Source organism: Vulpes lagopus, chromosome 10 (assembly GCF_018345385.1).
Source record: "Vulpes lagopus strain Blue_001 chromosome 10, ASM1834538v1, whole genome shotgun sequence".
Classification (NCBI taxonomy): Eukaryota; Metazoa; Chordata; class Mammalia; order Carnivora; family Canidae; genus Vulpes; species Vulpes lagopus.
The window spans coordinates 92,269,611-92,291,763 of NC_054833.1; the positions used below are offsets into that span (position 1 = coordinate 92,269,611).

General features: G+C 50.8%; 1 protein-coding gene across 2 annotated transcripts; it reads left to right on the top strand.

Annotated features, from left to right (window-relative positions):
- Positions 1–3,074: 3,074 nt before the first annotated feature.
- C10H16orf95 (chromosome 10 C16orf95 homolog) lies at positions 3,075–18,273 on the top strand. Of its 2 annotated transcripts, XM_041771943.1 has the most exons (7): positions 3,075–3,382; positions 4,809–4,860; positions 5,579–5,719; positions 11,739–11,885; positions 12,609–12,645; positions 15,752–15,956; positions 18,006–18,273. In XM_041771943.1, exons 1-7 carry the CDS (start codon positions 3,258–3,260, stop codon positions 18,022–18,024), a joined length of 726 nt encoding a protein of 241 aa, XP_041627877.1. In that variant the 5' UTR covers positions 3,075–3,257; the 3' UTR covers positions 18,025–18,273. The 2 variants fall into 2 exon arrangements, with proteins under 2 accessions (XP_041627877.1, XP_041627878.1); XM_041771944.1 differs by lacking the exon at positions 11,739–11,885 and having other exon boundaries at positions 3,149–3,382.
- Positions 18,274–22,153: the final 3,880 nt, after the last annotated feature.

Sequence of the window (22,153 nt, forward strand, 5' to 3'; positions counted from 1 at the left end):
GGGGGTTCGGCCTCCCCAAAGCCTGCTTATGTAGGGTCAGGTCCTGGTTTCAAGTAGATGATAGGCCCTTTTCTCCTCCTACACAAAGTTCAGATCTCTGGGAAATCCAGTCTGGAATGAGGGACTGAAGGAGGTTTTTGCCCATCCTTGTGCATTTGGAGGCCCGTCCTCGTCTTGCCTGCAGCCCCAGCATGGCTGCCACTGCCCTCCTAATGCTGGTCTCCCTGCATCTGCCTAGGTTTTGTTTTTTTTTGTTTTGTTTTTTTTTTAGGTTTTGTTTTTAAAGCCTTTGTTAGCGCTCACTCAGGCTCATGCTGCTGCAGCCTGCCACCCTCACTGCATGCAGGAGTGACTGGGGAGAGTCCCCCTCTGCCACCACTCAGCTCTCGGAGGGCACAGGTGGTCCAGTCCTGGGTTCTGTCTCCAGTGAGGTGGCACGAGGCTTCATGACAACCTGAAAAGAGTCCTTCCAGGCTGCAGGTGATGGTCACAGGGGTGGTGGGAAAGGGCAGTCTTGGTTGGGTTCCAGGCTGCAGGTGATAGTCATGGGGGTGGTGGGAAATAGCTGTCTTGGCTGGGTTCCCCTAAAAGCCATCCCTGAGCAAGGATCTGCAAATATACTATTGGGGAGATGACTTTGGCTACGGTGTAGGGAGTGAGGGGTGGTGCAGAGCATCATCAAGGGGGCAGCTGGGGCTCAGGCCTGCAGGGATGCTGGGGATTGGTGTGCGGAGCACCATCCCACCCACAGGCACAGAAGCCCAGACACTTGTCCACCCTCCCTGTCACGGCTGAGGGCTGCTCCCAGGAGCATCAATCCCAGGCACTCCTGGCCTGCCCCCAGACAGGGGTCCAGAGAGTCATCTTTGGGCAGTTACAGGAGTTGACAGCCATCAGCATGTGAGTGGTAGGCATCTAGGCATCTAGGGGGATGCCTAGAGTGCTCCTGGGCAGGTCACAGAAGGTGGCCTCTGAGAGCAGGGGCAGGCTCAGCCACAGGCCCAATGTAGGTGGAGTGCAAGCCCAACTCGCCGTGCTCTCAGCGAGGGATCCTTGTTTGGTGAACACACTGCACCATGACTCTAGGACTCAAGCTTTCTGCTTCTCCTCCTCCTACCTGAGGGCTTTGGAAACAAAAGCCTGACATAAACCTTTGGTGGCCACAGGCATGTATGGTTCCACTGAGGCAGTGGCAGTGAGCCAACCCCCTGCCTGAAGTAGGACAGGGAAAGCGAAAATATAGGGGAAAAGCTAAGATCTACCAAACTCACCTAATGACAACCAACCTGCATGGAAGGCTTCCTGTATGCTGGGTCCTACTTATCTTCCCCAACTGCCTGTGGGATTGGGTCTGTAGTTATGACTATTTTACAGACAGCGCCCAGGCCTGGAGAAGGATGCACAGTGTGGGAGAGGCAGGGCCAGGGTCGGAGGCAGGCCCTGGTTACTCTGAACACCCAGGGCAGAGTGGGCTGTGGTGATGGGTTTGCTTTCCCACTGGAACTTCTGCGTGTGGAATCATGTGCCTGCTCTGGAGTCTCGGGTCTTGCAGTTGTGTGTTCTTTTCCATCCTTAGGTGGTGTTCCTCCACCTGAAAATGCCACAGGTTCTCTCTTTCACCTTTTCTGCTATGAATGGACATTGGGTCACTTGCAGTCTGGAGCTGTTAACATGCCTCTGGCGGACTGAGTTCTCATTTCTATGGTGTGTGGGGCTGCCCCAGGAACCACTGAATTGGAGGGTATTAGGTCACAGGTTTAGGTCTTGTCAATGTTGCCAATGTAGTTATGCCAACTTCGTGAGCAACAGGTGCCAGCTCCAGCTGCCACACCCTTGATGAACCTGGTGTTTGGTCCTTAGTCCTCTTGGCCATTCCTGGGAGGGGAGGGTCAGTGTGCCCCGGCGCCCTGGGACGGGGCGGAGGGTCAGTGTGCCCCGGCGCCCTGGGACGGGGCGGAGGGTCAGTGTGCCCCGGCGTCCTGGGAGGGGGCGGAGGGTCAGTGTGCCGCGGCGCCCTGGGACGGGGCGGAGGGTCAGTGTGCCCCGGCGCCCTGGGAGGGGGGCGGAGGGTCAGTGTGCCCCGGCGCCCTGGGAGGGGGCGGAGGGTCAGTGTGCAGCAGCGTCCTGGGAGGGGGCGGAGGGTCAGTGTGCAGCAGCGTCCTGGGAGGGGGCGGAGGGTCAGTGTGCCGCAGGGCCCTGGGAGGGGGGCGGAGGGTCAGTGTGCCCCGGCGTCCTGGGAGGGGGCGGAGGGTCAGTGTGCCGCGGCGTCCTGGGAGGGGGCGGAGGGTCAGTGTGCCCCGGCGCCCTGGGAGGGGGCGGAGGGTCAGTGTGCAGCAGCGTCCTGGGAGGGGGCGGAGGGTCAGTGTGCAGCAGCGTCCTGGGAGGGGGCGGAGGGTCAGTGTGCCCAGGCGTCCTGGGAGGGGGCGGAGGGTCAGTGTGCCGCAGGGCCCTGGGAGGGGGGCGGAGGGTCAGTGTGCCGCAGCGTCCGGCCGCACAGCCTGACTGAGGCTACAGCAGGGCTCCGGTGGGCTCGGGAGGAGCGCGGAGAAGGCGGGCGGGCAGGGACCGGACGGCCGCGCACGAAATGCTCGGGTCGTGCTGAGATTCCTGGTGACCGCCATTAGCTGGGAGGAGGCGGGTGACCCGACTTGGACACGCCGGGGTGGTGCCTGGCTTCTCCGGCACTGGCCGCAAGTTGGGTTCGGGCTCCACGGCCGGAGTCTCGGGGAGCGGGGCCGCGCCGACGCCTCCAAGCCTTCGCCTCCGATCCAAACACACGTCCGGGCGTCCTGTCCGAGCCGACAGGGAGACGGAAGCGGGCCAGAGCCCAGGCGCGTACGGGGCCCTCCGGACGGCAGCCGGCGGCAGCTCCGCGGCCTCCCGAGCCCCGGGCAGCTCCTCCACGTCACGACCCGCGCGCTGAAGCGGGGCGCGCACGGAGCCGGAGCCTCCGGAACCAGCGGCTCCCGCGGACGGCGGCGAGGGGGCGTCCCCGGCCCCGCCCCGAGGCCTCCCCGTGACCCACGGAGCCCGACGCCTGGGGCCAGTCAGCCGCCAGAGAAGGGCACATGCCTAGAAGGCCGCGCCTGATTGGCTAAGCTCGGGCGAGTCCTTGGCGCGCCGGGGCCCTCCGGCCGGAAGGGCGGGGCCGGAGGCAGCGGACGGGAGGAAGGGGAGGGGCCGGCGGGGTGGCCCGGGCGCGCCGCGGGAGGAGCCGGTCGCGTGAGGCCGGGCCTGCTGTCGTCACCCGCCTCAGGATGGTCCCCACCGCCTCCGCCGCGGCGGCCCTGCCGGAGCCAAGGCGGGCACTTCCGGGGGCCCTCGGGTGTCCGTTGGGTCTGTCAGTCAGCGCGCACTCTCCCGAGCGCGTCGTGGCAGGCAAGTGCGTCCCTGAGCCCCGCTCGCCGGGCCGCGGACGCCGCCGCCGGGGCGGCCCCAGCCCGGTCCCTGGGCCCAGCGGAGGCTGGAGCACCTGGGCGGGCCGAGGGCACGCCCGCGCTGACGTAAGCACCGGAGGGCCCTGTAGTGCTTCCCGGCCCGAGGACGGGGCTGTGGGCCGGCGGGCGCTGCCTCCCTCTGGGGCTGGCCGCCTCCGCGCACCCCCGCAGACCTCCCCCTCCGCGTTGGCTCCGAAGTCCCGGGAGGAGTTTCACCGGGCGGCCGGGTCGGGACCCGCGCCCCCAGCCGGTCTGTGGAGAGAGCTGGGCGGCTGCCCGGGCGCGGGGACTGGGGGCTCCGGCCCAGGCTCGCTGGGCCGTGGGGGCGCTTGCGCGGCTCTTCGCCGGCGACCCGAGGCTCTTGCTGGAATAAAGCAGCAGCGACGCTGACGCACAGGCAGCGCCGTGCGGCTCCGAGGGCTTCCACGCTACAGGACACGGTCACGTCAGCCTCCGCTTCGTGTTCGCGCTGTGCCCCTGGGGGCCCCATACCACACCCTGGCAATTCGCTCCTGGGGTGGTGGTGGCAGTGCGGCCGCCTGCACGGCCTCAGACGCTGTCGTCCCACCACAGGCACCCGTGCTGTCCTGGAGGGAGTTGCTATTCATTTATTCAGTATATTTCTTTTATTGGAGTTCGATTTGCCAACATCTAGCATATCACCCAGTGCTCATCCCGCCAAGTGCCCCCCTCAGTGCCCGTCACCCAGTCACCCCCACCCGCTGCCGCCTCCCCTTCCACCACCCCTTGCTCCTTTCCCAGAGTTAGGAGTCTCCTGTTCTGTCACCCTCTCTGATATTTCCCACTCAGTTTCTCTCCTTTCCCTTTTATTCCCTTTCATTATTTTTTATATTCCCCAAGTGAATGAGACCATATAATGTTTGTCCTTCTCCGATTGACACGTTGAAGCAAATGGTATTTGTTGTTTTTAATGGCTGAGGAATATTCCATTGTATACATAGACCACGTCTTCTTTACTGGAGGGAGTTTCATTTAACATACGGCTTTCACAGTCTTTGCCTTGGGTATTGCAAGTAAGCCCCTGGGCGTGCTGGGGATTGTGGTTGGAAGGTTGGGCCCTGGCAGGAGCGTTTTTCTCACTCCCAAAGGGCCCAGGGCGGGTTGAGCTGGAGTGTGCAGCAAGTGAGTAGATTCTGGACATAAAGGAGCATGCATACACCTACTTCTGTGGTCAGCCCCCTCCCCCTCTGTATCAGGACAGTGACCTCTCTCTCCCTGGGGCTTAGTGACCTGCCAGTTGAGGAGGAAGCTGGCCCGGATCCTCACCCCACAGTCCTACCCTCCCCCCGCCCCCACCACAATTTACACAAAGCTCAGAACTTTCTAAGCCTTCCTGTTCTTGTTTTCTAGGAAGAGCACATTTCAAACCTTTGGGAAAGAAGTGTGCTTCATAGATCAGTCGGTAAGGAAAGCAACCTCTCAGCTCTTTTGCCCCAACTCCACCAAGCCTGTGGAATTTGGGAGAGTGGAGAATGTGGGTGGGTCCTCAGACAGCACTTCATCAGGGTGAGTCAGAAATGGGAGTCTATGGTTATAGGGCCTATCACTGGGCCCCCAGTATCTCTGTGTAGGGTCACTCACTGCCTCCCCCACCCCTGGTTCCTGAAGACACTTCAAGACAGGGACTCCGGAGGCCTGGGAGAACCACACTGCTCCCTGAAGTACCTGCTCTGGGCATCTGTTTCTTCATCTGACCCTGGGGAGGATGACTTCCCTTCTCCTGCCTGCCTGTGGGCATGGCAAGGATCCCCTGGGATGGATGTGGAAGCCTTTGCAAATGTAAAACACTGATGGCAGATTGGTACATGAAAAGAGCAACTCTCTCCCCACTGCACTTGGTTGTTCTCCCCAGACTTGCTCATGGTGATGCAGCAGTAAGTGGCTGGGAATCCTAATACACCTGGTCTACAGGCTCTGGTGGTGCCCTTCTAGATGAGTCTGGAGAGAGCCAGGGTAGTCTCCCTCTTTGTGAGCTGCAGGAGGAGCTGGGGCCCCTGCCCCTGGACACCCTGCCTCAACCCTGGCTCTCTCCAAGCATTGGTTTACTATTCCAGAGAGTTCCTTGGCTTAATTCGCAAATGCAGCAGTGAATTTAATTCTCTTTTCTGACTCTCGCTCAGATGTGTCCTGTCCCCAGTACTGTTCATCAAGAGCCCATCTGCTGTGAGTGCCAGGCCAAATGCAGGGGCTACCTGCCGGTGCCCAGGTTTGAGGCGGCGTTGCCTTACTGGGTCCCGTTGTCCCTGAGACCCCGAAAGCAGGTAGGTGACTTGGACTAGGGTTTCTTCATCTGAGTCCACGGTGAACTTCAGGGGACCAGTCACCCCTCAAAGTCATAGGTGGTATAGAGTGGTATCTTAAAATTTCTAGGGGACAGTTTGTGGGTTTTTTTTTTAATTCATATTTTTTCAAAAACCAGATCTATGGAGTTAAGACTGACGTGATAACTGCACATATGTAAAATGTACAGTTTGCTAAGTCTTGACATACATACCCGTCTGTGAAACCACCACTGCTGCTGAGCTAACATGCATACACGCAACCCTGAAAGGTTTCCTTACGGCCCTTTGTGACTGCCCCCATCCTCCCCACCCTGCTGTGCCCAGGTGACCACTGACCTGTTTTTGTCACCCTAGATCAGTTTGCATTTCCTTGCATTTTATATAAATGGAATCGTATAGTAGGCCCTCTTTGGCTTCGTTCACTCAGTGTAATTATTTCTGAGCTTCATCCATGCAGTTGCTGAGTGGCACTGGGTATCCATCATATGACTGGACCACAGTGCAGCCATTTGTCCACTGAAGGACATCTGCACCATCTCAGAGGTCTTGTTGATCACAAATAAAGCTATTGTGGACATTTGTGTACAAATCTTTGTATGAACACACCTTCATTTCTCTTGGGCGAATACCTAGGAGTGAACTTGTTGGATCGTGGGGTAAGTGTATGTTTAACTTTTTAAAAAACTGCCAACTGTTTTCTTTTTTTTTTTTTTAATTTTTTTTTTTTAAGATTTTATTTATTTATTCATGATAGTCACACAGAGAGAGACAGAGAGGCAGAGACACAGGCAGAGGGAGAAGCAGGCTCCATGCACCGGGAGCCCGATGTGGGATTCGATCCCAGGTCTCCAGGATCGCGCCCTGGGCCAAAGGCAGGCGCCAAACCGCTGCGCCACCCAGGGATCCCCTGCCAACTGTTTTCCAAAGTGGTTGTATCATTTTACATTTGCACTAGCAGTGTATAGAGTTTTAGTCCTCCACATCCTCAGTAACACGTGCTTTGGTCAGTCTTTCAGATCTTAGCTGCCTTAATAGGTGTGTGTCCTCTTGTGGCTTTAGTTTATATTTCCACAGTAACTGGTGATGCCGAGTGGCTCCTCCCTATGCTGTTGGCTTTGCATGTCTTACTTGATATGTATGCATCTGTTCGGATATTTTGCTCATTTAGGAAAACTGGATTGTTTGCTTTTTTTTTAAAATCATTGAGTTTTGAGAGTTCTTTATATATTCTAGGTATAATGAGATACTCAATTTATAAACATTTTGTCCATGTTTTTGACTTGTTCTTTTGTTTTCTTATCAATATCTTTCACAGAACATAAGTTTTACATTTTGAGGGAGTCCAGTTTATCAATTTGACATCTCCTGGATCTTGCTTAGGTGTGCCCCTTGCCCCCCACCACAGCACAGCAGTATTTTTTTTTTTTTAGCAGTATTAAGTGTACCTAAGAAATCTTTGTGTAAGCCAAGATGCCAAGATCAGAAAGGTTTCTCCTGTATTTTTTCCTAGAAGTTTTATAGTTTATAGTTTGTGTTTAGGTCTGTGATCCATTTTAAGTTAATTTTTGTGTGTAGCTTAAGGTATGGCCTGAAGTTCTTTTTTTCCCGTTGTGGGTGTCCAGTTGTTGTAATGCCATATGTCATAGACACCATGCTTTCTCCACTGGCTTGCCTTTGCACCTTGCCAGAAATCAGCTGTCTGTGTAGCTGTGGGTCTGTTTCCAGGCTTTGTTCCATCCCACTCTTCTAATTGTCTGCACTCCAATGCCATGCTGTCTCTACTGCTGTGGCTTTATAATGAACTTGGAGATCAGATAGTGTGTGTCTCCAGTGCCAGTTTTCTTCTTTAAAGTTGATTATTCTAGTTTCCTTGCATTTCCATGTGAATTTTAGAATCCCATCTGCCAGTTTCTAAAGAAACGTCTTGCTGGGCTTTGGTTGGTATTTTTTGTGTAAATTAGTGTGAAGAGAATCATCTTTTTTAATGACAGTGACTCTTCTGACCTGAGAACTTGGTGACCTCTATATCCCTGTAGGCCTTTTGTGTTTCTCAGGGTTCGCTTGTAGTCAGCAATGCACAGGTCTGGCACACCTTCTGTCTCACTGATCTGTGAGTGTTTTATAGTTTTGATGACATCATTTTATTTTTTTTATTTATTTTTTTAAATAATTTTTTTTAATTTTATTTATGATAGACAGAGAGAGAGAGAGAGAGAGAGGCAGAGACACAGGCAGAGGGAGAAGTAGGCTCCATGCACCGGGAGCCCGACGTGCGAATTTGATCCCGGGTCTCCAGGATCACGCCCTGGGCCGAAGGCAGGCGCTAAACCGCTGCGCCACCCAGGGATCCCTGATGACATCATTTTAAAAATTTAGTTTATGATTGCTTATTGCTCATTGCTAGTACTAAAAATACCACTGATTTTTGTATTTTGATCTTGCATCCTACGGTAATGCTTATCTCCTTTATTCTAGGAGCTCTTTTGTAGAGTCCATCAAATTTTCTATGTAGATGATCATGTCTTCTGCAGGGAGAGATGATTTAATTCCTTCTTTTCTGGTTTGGATGCCTTTATTTTTCTTGCCTGACACTCTAGCTAGAACTTCTGGTGTACTGTAGAGTGGAGTGGGGAGATAAGATGTCCTTATCTTCTCCAAGGGACAGCATTCGGGTTTTCATTATGAAGCATGATGTTAGCTGTTGGTTTAGATGCCCTGCATCAGGCTGAGGGTGTTCCTGGCTATTCCTAGTTTGCTGAGAGGTTTTATCCAAAATAAATGTTGGATTTTATCTGTGTCTATTCAGAGCATCATTTTTTTTTTTTTTTGGTTTGTTAATATGACGGATTGCATTGATGGATTTTCCAAAGTTAAACCACTTCCTGGGAGAAATCCCCTTTAATCAGGATGCATTCTCCTTCATATTTTTGATTAGAAGTTTTGCTTGTATATTCATGAGGGTTATTGATCTGCATTGTCCTTGTTTGCCTTTGTATTCAGATGACGCTGATCTGGAGTTGAGAAGTATTCTCTCATTTTCACTTTTCTGGAAGACTTAGTGTAGAATTGGTATTATTTCTTCCTTAAATATTTGGTAGGATTTATCATTGAAGCCATGTGGGACAGAGCTTCCTTGTGGGAAGGTTTTTTTAACTACAAATTTATCTTCTTGTATAGATAACAGAGTTATTCAGGTTGTTTGCTTCTTTTTTTAGTGAGCTTTAAGGAATTTGTTAATTACATCATTGTCAAATTTATTGGCACAATGTTGTTCATAATGTTCTCTAATCACTCTTTTAATACCAGTGGAATCTGAAATGAGGCCCTCAATCTGAAATGAGGCCCTCTCTCTCGTTTCTTGTTTTTTTAGTAGACTCTCAAAGGGGTCATTGGCTTCAAGATGACTGAGTCATGTTGTCCTAGGCAGTGATGATGGCCTCAGTCCCTCCTGTTGGTCACTGTGTCATTTGAGAGTCAGGAAGGGTAGGTATTATTGTACCCCTTTAAAGAATGGGCACACTGAGGTCCAGAAAGGACAGGCTTTACCAGGGTCACAGTGTCAGTTCATAGCAGATGAGGGATTAGAACCCAGGACTCTCCTCACTGAGTTGTGCTGGTGGGCTTCAGGGAGGAGGTGACCCTAAGCAGGATGGAAGGACTATAGAAGACAGTGTGCCCAGCCTGTCTCATGTGTTCTGCCTGGGCTCCCTGCCTCCATCCTCTCTAGTCTGGCTGTCCATGTTTGAGCTGCAGCCCCATAAGCTTTGAAGACCGTGGATCTGGTCCTGTTGCTCCTCTGAAGCTCCCAGTTCCTGAGTGTGGACTGGAGTCCCTGACACAGTCTCTGGGGTCCTTCCTGATCATGCCTCCCCACCCCCATCTCCAGCCTCCTTTCCACTTGCTGCTCAGGCTCCTGTTCCAGTGGAGGGGAGTGTTAGGAGCAAATCACAGAAAATGGACCCACCATGGGTTCATCCAGGTCTTTGGTAGAGAGAGGGCTCTTATAGGATTGGTTTGATGCTTACCAGCATGTCTAAGGACCAGAGTCTTTACTCAGAGTGTTGGCATTGTCACCTTTAGTGTTTCAAGATGGTGGCCGTGGGTCTCTGTTTTATACCATGATACACATGACAGAAAGTGAGCGTTTCTGGGGTCCTCCTTTTTCCAGGGTGGCATAGAAGGCTTACCCTCCCATTCTCTTCTTATCAGGGATAAAACATTCCCAGAAGCCTCAACGTACTTCTTGTTCCTCTCTTCATCCTCATGTTCTTACTCATTCCTGGCAAAGCCCTGACTGGCTGATGCTGATCCCTTGGATCTGGGCACTTTGCCCCTTGAGTAAAGCTGGGTTCTTTTAAGAAGGGGGGTTGGGTTGGTAAATGATTGCTGTCTGGGCAATTGACAGGGTCTGCCTGGGACGTTGGTTCTGTCCACATCCTGAGGCCTCTCAGACAGGTACCTGCTGCTGTTCCGCCTTCACCTAGCCTGCCCCCTGTGATGTGGCTCAGTGATGTTTCTAGACAGATTTTTCTGGCCTGCAGTTTTCTCCCAGCTCCTGCTGCTCCCCCACATCCTGGCATTATCTTTCAGCTGGACAGTGCTGCATAATGAACTGCTGTGGGCAGGGCAGGTCTTTGCTTCTAATACCATGCATGCTGCAGAGAATGTGCTTAGCAGGTGCTTGGTGGAGGGGGCAGACCTGACTGGATTGTGCTTATCCTGCTGGGCAAGGCCATGCTCGAAGGAGGTAGGGGTCGATGGAGGTTCCCAGGTTCTCCAGAACCTGTTCCATCTCCTCCTTTGGGTGAGCCTTCAACCCCTTGGCCCCTCCCCTCTGGGATCCTGTGCTTTGTAGCACGTCACGTACATGTTCTGGTCTGGTTCTCCTTGGTCTTGGGAAGTCAGCAGGTCCACTCACAAGTGTATGGTAGGAACTTAGGGTGGTATAAAGGGGATACCCTGCCTGCGCCTCCCCTGAGGCTTCCTTGTGTGGCCTGGAGATGGGCTACATGTGTGCTCTTTCACTAGCGATGAGTAACACGTTGCCTGAATGCCTGGTTTGAAACAGCAGTCAATGTCATCACTCAGGTGTCTGAGGGCCTCGGCCGGGTGGCCCAGCCCCACCTGTCCCTGATTTTGGGGCCAGTGTGCCATCCCAGACATTGTAGAGGCCAGTGTGGCCTCTTTGCCTGGCCAGATCTGGCTGTTGTCACTTCCTTCTCGTTCTGTGGGCCAAACCAGTGCATGGCCTAACTCGAGTCCAGGGACAGGCTCCATGCTACCCCTCTGCTGGAAGAAACTGGGGTTGCAGGACAATGTGCAGGGCTGTGGGGGGGGGGGGAAAGAATGGGGCAAGGCCATGGTCTCCCCATAACTCACGCACAGAAAGTATGGCGTGTAGATTCTGTATAAAACCTATACATACTGCACGCTCCGTTTCCCATTTAACATCACATCTCTGCGCAGACAGATGGGTCTGCCTCATGCTTTTCAGAGGCTGCAATATTCCCTTGTCTCCATATCCCCTGTTTATTATCCCTTACAGACGAGGTTTCAGGCTCTTGGGCCTCTACAGCCAGCACTGTAGCTAATGTTCTTTGCAAGTGTCATTTTGCAGATGCACACATATCCCAGAGTGGAGTTGGTGGATCAAACACTGTCCACTGTTGACTCTGACCCATGTTTTCAGAAAGCTGGCAGAGCCTGCTTTATAGCCTAGAACACTGAGGCTCAGAGGGGCTGGATATTGTGCCCAGGGCTAGTCCTGGAGGCCTCCAGACTTAGGATAGCCACATCTCCTGACTTCACAGGACTGCAGACACTGCAGAGGTGCAGGTGCCCCTGGGAATGTCATAGAGGGGAGAAAGCTTCCTCAGCTGGGTGATTGGGGTGTGCCTGTGGGAGGGTACAGAAGAGGAACCCCCCAGGACCCTGTCCCAAGGTGAAGGTTTCTGGAGCACAACCCCTTTGGACCTTCTCTTCCCTTCCTCTCTGTTAGATCCAAAAGATGGTCCAGTTTTATATCCCTAAAACCTCCGAGGCATGCCCCTGCCCATGCCACCGCTTTGGGGGCCGCCTCCCGATGCCTAGGGATCAGGCAGTGATGCCCTACTGGGTGCCTCAGGTCCTGAGGCCTCACAAGAAGGTAAGAGGGAGGCTCACAGCAGTGAGGTCCAAGAGGGATCCAGAGATGGGGTGGAGGGTGCTGGTTTCTTTCCCCACAGTGGCCTCCACTGGAAGGGAGTTTGGGTAGCAGAGGGCAGGAGGTGGGTGTGTGCAGGGGCGGGGGCAGCTTGGTGTGCTGGGAGGGTGGGTCGCACTGCTGTCTGAAGGCGGTCCCCCATCACTGCTGCCACATTTATTGCTATCACTCCTGCCTCCTGCTCCTCTCCCCTCTTTTCTTTCACCCCCTTCACCTTGCCTTAGCACCCTTTCCAGTTCTCGGGGCATCCTGGCAGGCAGAGGGAGGAGCTGGGAAGAACCATTGCTCTGACTTTCTGTCCTGGATTTTCAGCTCTGTCTGCCCCTCCATATCTCTGGACTCCAGAGCAGTGACTGCTGGGGTGGTTGGCTAGGTCCAGCGCTCCTCTGCCCCATGGTCCCTCTTCTCTCATACTTTATGGGTGTCCTGGATGGTCAGTAGAGGCTTCCTTTCTGCCTTCACCTACTTATCATTTGCTAGTTTTCTCTCATCAAGTAGCAGACTGTCCCCAGAATTAAGACTCAGAGGACTTTTAAAAGGGGACCATGGCTTGGATTCTGAGCTGGCCACAGCCCTTTCCTTGTTTCTGACCAAATCACTAGGCCCACCCTTCTGGTAAATCACCAGGCCGGGGCTTACACATTTGCCCCCATTCTTTTCTTTTAGGTGGTGAAAAGGCAGCAGAGTTTTACAGGCATCCAAGGTAACAGACCATACACGTCTCATCCTCTCCCACTCCCCAAGGAAGGCGGGGTCTCATGGTGGGGATGGGGAGACTTCTTTCATCCCCAGATGTCTGTAAAAGAAAGATGGACATGTGACACACATCCCGCATCTTCACTCCCTTCTCTTGCCAGGCATCACTGGCTACCTACCATTTTTCCTCAGTGAACCTAGAGAAGCCATAGACTCTACAGTCTGTCTGCATTAGCTTTCAAAGTGAAGCCAATTTGCAGCCTGGAGTTAGATGTTATCTAAAGTATATTTTCTTTTAAGCTCTGGTCTTGTATAGTTCATGACATAGTGTATGTCTGTGTGTTTGGTATATACACTCACGCATACACTTATGACCTAGTAAATGTATTTACTAACGATATGGCACATATACCTACATGTACATATGCAGGATGCTATATTTTCATGACATAATATTTAGGCATATATTCATTTTGGAGTATATTTGTAAAACACTTATATATTTGAAATCTAGGATATATATGTTCTTATAATTAAGGCAGATGTAGTACATACCATATATTCATCTGTTCATGATGCAGTATATATCTGTAACAAAGTGTATTCTTGGATTTATGTATTTGTGAGCCAGTGTATACTCATGAACTCATGTCAGCGCTTGAGGAGATGGTACTTCCATTCCCACCTTTACTTTCTCTGTCTCTAAAACAAGTGGGTTGGATTGCTCTTGAAGGTGTTTTCTGGCACTGATAGCAAACATGTATGGTTCCTCTGCATTGGTGTGAGCAAAGGAGTGGACATGCTGTGTGGCTTGCAACAGGGGTCCTCCCCTGGCCCAGCTGTGCCCATGCTCTGTGTGGTGAGCACCCCTCCCTGAAAACTGTGATGGAGGGAATGGATGGATGCCTGGCTGGGGCTGGGTTCTTGTGATGGGTGAGCAGTTTGAGCGGCCTGCCCAGAGCCCAGGAGCACAGGGCTGGGTGGGAAAGTGTCCAGGAAATGAGTGGCCGACAGCCAGCATGCCTACCTCTTAATGCTGCAAAAATGCATATTTTCCCTGATAATAAAAATAATTAGAAGCTGCACAGATGTACATAGCCTTTGTGGGGGTAGTTTAGAGGCATTTATCAAATATTTGTTGAGATATAATTGACGTAGGACATATTAGTTTCAGGTGCACGGTGTAACAATTTGATACTTGTGTTTATTGTGAAATGGCCAACTTAAGTCTAGTTAACATCTGTCACCTCACAGTTACACATTTTATTTTTTGTGGTGAGAACCTTTAAGATCTACTTTCTTAGTCACTTTCAAATATACATTATGGTGTTATTAAATATGATCACTGTGCTACATGTTAGATCCCCAGGACTTATTTATTTTATAACTAGAAGTTTGTATCTTTTGACCACTTCATCCATTTCTCTCATCTTTCAACTTTTGTAATATACTTGATCTTGAATCCAGCAAATCCATGTCCAGGTAATGTCTGGTAGATACTCTTACATACATGCTGGTGTGCAGCAGCAGTATCCTTGGCAAGGTATCTGAAGCAGCTGAAGCGTCTCCCAGTGGGAGGATGGACATATATGGGGATGTGTTTCTAATGTGGCGCCTGCCAACATAGAGTGTGCAGCTGTTAGGAGGATGGGAGGGAGCCCCAGACACGTTGCAGCATGGAAAAACAAGTGGCTTCAGTCTGTGCAGTAGTACTCCATCCATGTGCATCTGAGAATAGCTAAAGCCCTGTTTGGTTGTGGATGTGGGTTCCGTGCAGTGTGTCTGGCTTGACAGTCACAGGTTACCCATGTGGGTGGGGAAGACAGGAGGTAAACAACCAGAAGAGCAAGACTAGGGGCTGTATAACAAACAAAACACGAAGCAGCACGTTGGCTCAAGTTTGGGAGAGAAGAGCCAGAAATCACCTTAGGAAATAAACTATAGTGGTAGGACAAGAAAGTTGGAGAAACTGCTCTTTTAACTGTATAACCACACACTTACGGATTATTTTTATTGGTTGTTTTTGGCTTTGAATACTCTGCATCTTTAAGAAAAGCCAAAAGCTCAGTTTGTTGTTGAATCCTATGCATCAATTTGATACGTTTTCAAAGGCTGTGCTAACTTTCACTGCAGTCTTTGTTAATAGTTTGGGAAATTTAGCCTTAACCCTTTCAGTCCAGAAGGTTTTCCCAGGACAGGATTGAGAGCCCAGGTCTCACTACTATCAGGACAATTAGGATCTGTCTCCCCTTGAGCTTTGTAGAGAGAGGTTTAAAAATATGATTTAAGAAAAGTGGCTTAAAAATATTTCCTGTACCCTCAAATCCAGATTATTTCCATTTTAAAGAGAAAATCATGTATTTTCATTTGTAAAGAGAGGGCTCATTTGCTTTTCTTCCCTATGCTTTGCAGCAGGATTTTTTAATAAAGAAAATAATATGTTTTATATTAATCATGCTTTTACACATTGGTATAATCAGAGTAGTAATACAGTGTATAATACAATGCAGTATATGTGTAGGATATGTTACATAGTGTATGAATATAGCATAATTTGTAGTAGTAGCATGTTAGTGCTATAATATAAATATAATATCAGTTTAGTCACATGTTGACCAAAGCAGATCTCAAAAGCCAGGATCAAGGAAATGGAAACAGTAGAGTCCCATTTGTAGTTGTGGTTTTTTCAAATACTCAAATAAACCCCATGTTTCCATCACTAAGTTCTACTCATTATCAGCTTCTCGCCAGTCTGGTTTCTTCTGAGCTTAACCTACTTGTTCACCCTTCCAAAAAAACAACAAAAAAAGAAAGATTAAGGTCGCAGCTAAATTCTATATTCTTTCATTCATAACTAGTTCATGATGTGGCTGTCAGGGATAAAGATTCAAAAGACACTGGCACGAGCCCCATAGCCCAGAAATAAGTAAACAGCAGTGTTTGTTGTATCTCCATGGATGTTGGCCAGCATTTATGTGCTCAGGACTGTGACCAGCCTCCCTGGGACACCTGGCGTCCTTGCCCTGGGTTCTGGAGGGTTCTCTCATGTGTGGTGTGCAAATGCGGCACTCTGTCCCCACTCTGCCCAGGGCCTGACTTGCTTTCTTGCCTAGAACCTGCCCTGGGCTTGCGTTCCTGGTACAACCGTTGGCGGATCTGCTGTGATGGGCACCTTCTCCTCAAGTGGCAGCAGCTCCAGGCCCTTCACCAGCATGAACCACTGGCCCCAGGGAAGGGAGCAAGCATCCCGGCCCCGCTCCTGCCCCGCAGCCTCCTGACCCTCCTGCAGGCTGTCCTGAGGGTCGTGGTGGCCATTCGGTGAGCAGGCATGGAGTGGGGGCAGTGGGGGCACTGTTTTGGTCAGGGGCTGGGAGCAGTTGGTTGTGGCTGAATGAAAGGGTGAGGAATGGCTGCAGTGGGATCACCATGGTGCTGTTCTCACTGTGCGCAGTTGCACTGTGATCTTATTCTACCACAGGCTTCATGAACGAGCAATCCAGGCATATCAGAGCTGACAGTGGGGCACTGGGCATCTCGGGGCTGCCTGCCTTTCTTTCCTCACCTCATCACTTTCCCCAGGTCCTCTGGTGGTCTACCACTGGTTCCAGTTTATGCACATTTCCAACACATCAAGGTTGAAGGTAGCTGCTGTTTGCCCAGGCATCCTGCTGGGGAGTAAGCACAGCTTCAGGCCTGGAGACCTGTGACCTCTCCCCCAGCCTGGTCCCAGCCATCCAGGTTACATCTGGGAAAACCCTTGCCCCAGCCTCGACCCACTAGCTTCATCCAGGCCTTGTCACCTGGAACACCACTGAGGCTTGCTCCCATGGAGCCTCCAGGGCATGCTCCCCACCCCTGCCCAGGGACAGGCAGGGCTGCTTCCTTTGGTCTACTCAGGCTCTTTGATCACACCTGTGTGCAAGGACATGCAGACACACAAGTGTATGTGGGTAGAAGATGTGCAAAACTGTATGGGTGTGTGAATGCATGCAGATCAATTTACATATATTATTTGCTTCTTAATCATCTGTCTTCATGTAATTGTAAGAGGAATATTCTAGAAAGTGTCCAGTATCTGAAAATGGTTGTATATGTCTTCTGTCCAGTGTCCTCGTTATTGTCGTTTATAGCAGAGGGGTAGCTCTGTCTTTGTCTCTGGTCCTGGCGGGAAGCAGAAGGCCCTCCCCACTGCACCCTGTTTGTCTGCTTTCCTGGTGTTGGGCACCTGTGCTGCCTCTGATCCTGTGATTACAAACAACGCCACGGGGCACATCTGTATGAGAGTGCCTGCATGGACCCATAGCCTCTCTAGGGCATGTGCTCTTGAGAAGAGGGCTGAGGCAAGGGTCTGGGAGCTTTGGGTGATCTGTGAGTATGAGGGGGTTTGTGAAACCGTGAGATTGTTCCTTCTTTGCTTTGCATGAAAATTCATCTGTTTTTGTGTGTTTGCCAACTTGACTGTCAAAGTGAATTGGACTCCCCTGTGCCCACTCTGGGAAGAGCAAAGAAAGAAGCTTGGCTGTAGATAACACATGAGGTAGATGGTCAGGGTCGGCTAAAGGGAAGTGCAAATGATCGTGTAGGAGGCGTTTGCCTCAGAGCCAGGCTCTTAGGGCCGAAGTGCCAGCTGTTCAAGAGAACTATCTTGTCTGGCTGGGGTGTCTGTGGGGTGCCTGTGAGATTCCCCAAATCACACGACCAGCACATCTCAGGAGAAACTTCAGACTGCCTGTGGGCTGGCCTGGCAGAGATTTGCTAGAATTGTGAAGGCTGCAGAACAGGCAAGCTCAGGACCTTCCCAACAGGGACTCTTGAAGGGCCCTGACAGTCACACTTAACTTCTCAGTGGGGCCTGCTGCAGCCTCCTCGAATTGGGTCCCTTTCACAGCTGTGCATGGCTGAGACTCTCTACCCTGAGGGGGAGAGTGGGCTCTAGGGGCTGAATGCCTCATCAGAAGATCCATGCCTAGGGCAGCCCGGGTGGCGCAGCGGTTTAGCGCAGCCTGGGGTGTGATCCTGGAGACCCGGGATCGAGTCCCACGTCGGGCTCCCTGCGTGGATCCTGCTTCTCCCTCTACATGTGTCTCTGCCTCTCTTTCTGTCTGTGTCTCTCATGAATAAATAAATAAACAAAATCTAAAAAAAAAAAAAAAAAAAAAAAAGATCCATGGCTAGAAGTGAGCCAGTTACAATACACCCTGGTGTTGCCTTACTGTAATCTTTCCTGCCTGGGCTCCTCGGGAACTCAGGTGGTATCTCTGTCCCTTCCTGCCAACCCATGGAGGCTCCCTGACAGGTCCTGCCAGGGCAGCATGGGCTTAAGTGTGGGGCACAGTTTGGAATAACTGCCTATTCTTTGTTTTCCAGACAGTTGTTCTGGGTTTGAAGTTGGAATCTTCAGCCACTGCCGAGAACATCAACGAGAACTTCAGTCATAATCAAGGTCTTTAAGGAAAGTTGTCGCATTAGGAGGAGTCTGTGATAATAGCCATTTTTTCAGGTCATCTAGCTCACACCCGGGGTAGAGTCCAAGTTCTTTCTCATCACGCAGTGCTTGGTTGTTAACAGCTGCCCTGGGTGCGGGTGAGACTCTGGTGTAAATGCGGCCAATAAATGTTATTTGTGAAACTCCAAAGTGGCCCCTATTTGGATGGTGACACTGGTTCTGCTTTGGAGAGGGGGGTGGGGAACATGTTCTCCAGCTGGCATTCCTGGGTGGGGTAGGGCCTCTGGGTCTCTCTTCCTTCTGCCCCAGTGATGGGCCAAAGGTGGTGGTAGCACCAGTGTTAGGTAGCTCACACTTTAGTAAGTAGCATAAAATTATGTGAATTGAGTTTTTAAAACTTGAGATGTCATTTGCATACCATAAAATTCACCTTTTTATAGCATACAATTCAGTGGATTTCAGTGTATTTACACAGTTGTGCAGCCCTCCCCCTGGTGTCTCATTCCATACCCATGTGGTCACCCCAGAAAGAAACCCTGCACTGGGGACGCCTGAGTGGCTCAGTGGTTGAGGTCTGCCTTTAGCTCAGGTTGTGATCCCAGGGTCCCGGGATGGAGTCCTGCATGGGGCTCCCCGCAGGGAGCCTGCTTCTCCCTCTGTCTATGTCTCTGCCTCTTTCTCTGTGTCTCTCATGAATAAATACATACAATCTTGGTTAAAAAAAAAAAAAAACAACCCCTGCACTGATCATGCATCACTCTTCCTCCTCTTCGCCTAGCCTCTGGCAACCACTTGCCTACTTTCTGACTTTTCCTGTTCTGGATGTTTCATGTGCATGCAGTTCTGTAGCATGGGGGTCTGTTGTGTCTGGCACTTCTCAACGTGTGCAATGTTTGTGGTGCACAGCCGCGTTGTAGCGTGTGTGAGCACTGCATTCCTTTTTATGGCAAAGGCACTCTGTCATGTGGATACATCACAGCTCGCTGGACCTTTGGGTTGTTTCCACCTATTGGCTTACGGTGACTAGTGCTGCTTTGAACATTTGCTTTTGTGTGGACATGTTTCCATTTCTCTTGGGTCGGCATGTGTGAATGCTGGGTCATAGAGTAACTCTGTTTACTGTTTTGTGAGGCCACTTCTTTTCTCTACAGTGCAGAATGGCACCATTTCATATTCACAGTCCTGCCAGCCAGGCAAACTAGTTTGGATTCTCCACATCTTTGCCAACACTCATTATTAGCCTTGTTTGGATGATGGCCATCCTTGTGGGTGTGAAATACTGTCTCATCATGGTTTTGATTTGCATTTCCCTAATGACTTGTGATGTTGAACATCTTTCTGTTTGCTCATCGGCCGTTTGCATGTCTTCTTTGGAGAGATGTTTGTTCAGACTCGTTGCCTGTGTTTTGATTGGATCACCCATTTTTTTCATTGTTGTTGAGTTTGTGTTCTGTCTGTGTTCTAGATGGTAGGTCCTTATTAGATGTATCATTTGAAGGTATTTTTCCCTGCAGGTTGCCTTTTCACTCTCTTGATTACCATCGAAGTACAAAAGTTTTTAATTTTGATGAAATTCAGTTTTCTTTTTTTCTTAGGTTGCTGTGCTTTAGGTCAGATGGTCATGTCTAAGAAACTGTTGCCTAATCCAGTGTCCAAAGACTTACCTGTGTTTTCTTTTAAGAGATTTATAGTTTAGCTCATACATTTGGGGCTTTGATCTATTTTGAGTTAGTTTTGTAACTTTCATATATGGCGTGAGATACATGTATATGGTGTTCTTTTGCATGTGGATATCCAGTTGTTCCACATAACAGTTATAGAAATGGAGAACAGACTGGTGGTTGCCAGGGGTTCAGGGGTGAGGATGGGGGTGAGTGGGAGGGAAGTAGGTGCCACCACCCAAGGACAACATGAAGCATTCTGTGGTGATGGAAACATCCCGTATCTTGACTTTATTGATCTTCTGGTTGTGATATGCTACAGTTTTGCAAGATGTTACTAACTGGGGCAAACTGGATGAGGGATAACATGGGGTCTCTCTGTATTATTTCTTGAAAAGCCACCCTGGCTGAAGCAAGTTGAATGGAGTCCTGCCCAGAGACAGCAGGAATGACGCTGGGATGCGAGTGCCTAAGCCTGCCGAGGTAGTAGAAGAGTATGTGACCCCTTTGTTCAGAAATCCCCCGGACACACTCCCAGGGGGTGACATGCACTTGTCGTTAATGCAGCAGCGACACTGGGCTGGCCCAGCCTGGGTACTCCTGCCTGTGCGTGTTGTCCTGAAGCTGGACATGAGGAACCACGAGAGGGCACTGTCCAAAAGTCTCTTGCCTGGAAACCTCTTATAAATGCTGGAGAAGCCAGAGGAGGTCAGGATGTGTGGGCCCAGCCTAGTCAGGCCCTCCTTTGACCTGCAGCCTCCCTCTGTTGCTGATTGCTTTGTCTAGGCCAGGCCTGGAAATCTGCAACCTTCCAGGCAGAATGTGTTCCAAGGAGTTTAAGGAGTTTTGAGAAACACATTCCTGTGGTCCTTGGCACCTCAGATTCAAGTCAGGGAGTCCAGAGAAACTGCTTCCTCTGCCTCCCCATCTCTTCTAGTTGCCGCCTTCTCTCTTCTAGTCCCTTTCCCCTGCCTCCAGGGCTGCCCCCAATCTCCTGCCCCTCCCACTTTCCTCTCTTCCACCCCCCTACTGCTCTATTTCCCTACCTTTTCACTCCCTTTCTCTCCTCCTATCCTCTTCCATTTCTCATACCACTTATGAGTAGTTACCGGGTAGCTCAGCTCTAGCCACTAGAAGTTTCTGCAGTGATAGCATGTTGTAGATCTGCACTGATCAGTACAGCAGCCACAAGCCACATGTGGCTATTGAACATTTAAGATATGGCCACTACAACTGATGACCTGAATTATAGTTTAAATTACTTAAATTTAACTTTAAATAGCCATGTGTGCCTAGCAGCTAGCATGTTGGACAGCAAAGATGTGGTCTTGTGACTGCTGCCTTTGACCAGTCCTGAGCTATTGTGGCGATCTAGAATGTTTACCTGAGCCTGGTTACAGTGTTTATTTTAGATATGCTGGTCTGCTTTTCACTTTCCTAAGTCTTGTTACTGCTGTGAGGGTAAGGGCAACAGGCTCCCTGGGACCCCATTTCCACCCCAAGTACTTGGTAGCTCCCAGGTGTGCTGAAGACTCTTGATGTCCTGGCAGGTGGAGCAAGCATTCACCTCTGGTACAAGTGTAGAGGCCCAAACCCTGAGAGAGAGGTGATCTGCCACCCTGCCTGTGCCACACAGAACCAAGCTAGCTCCCAGGGACCTCAGTGGCCTGGAGGCTCTTCCAAATGGGGGAATGGTATCTCTGTTTTTTTGGGAAGAAGCCTGTCTGCTGCCCACCCGGGGACCAAGGACACCAAGCCATCAGAGAATCCATCCTTTGAAAAAATGTGCTGGAGAATGTGGCCAAGCCACTGCCATGCATCAAAGCAGCCACACCCAACTGACAAGGAAACTGAAGAGCTCCTCAGCCTTTATCAGGAAGGAATTCTCTCCACCCATCCTGGGGCTCTGGCCCCTGTCCTCATCCTTATCCTAGACTTCTGTCCTAGCCTGGTGATTGGGGAGGTGGGACAATAAGCCTTCCAGTACTGTGGGACATGCATGCAGAGTGGGGGGTGGGGGTGGGGAGCCTAGGGGACAATGGGACATGCCTAGGGCAAGGTCTCAGGAGGCAGGAACACTGAAATGGGGGAACAGAAGCACTCAGCAAGCAGGGCAGAATGAGCAGAGGGAAAAACAACTCCTGGGAATGTGTCTGGCTCTTTAGAATGCAAATGAAGGGCCTGAACTAAAGATGAGCATTGGATTTCTAAGACATTAAAGGATCCTGTAACAGAATCTCTTTCAACCTGAGGTAAATCCCCTGAATTCCCTTTCCAGAGGTCTTTTACAGTCCACTGAGAGCTGTTCCTTTGCTGTAAAAACCCATTTCTCCTGGCTTCTGGAACAATGGTCAGCTTCCTGTGTGTGATGAGTTCTTCCTAGCCGTGGACAGAGCAGAACCTACAGG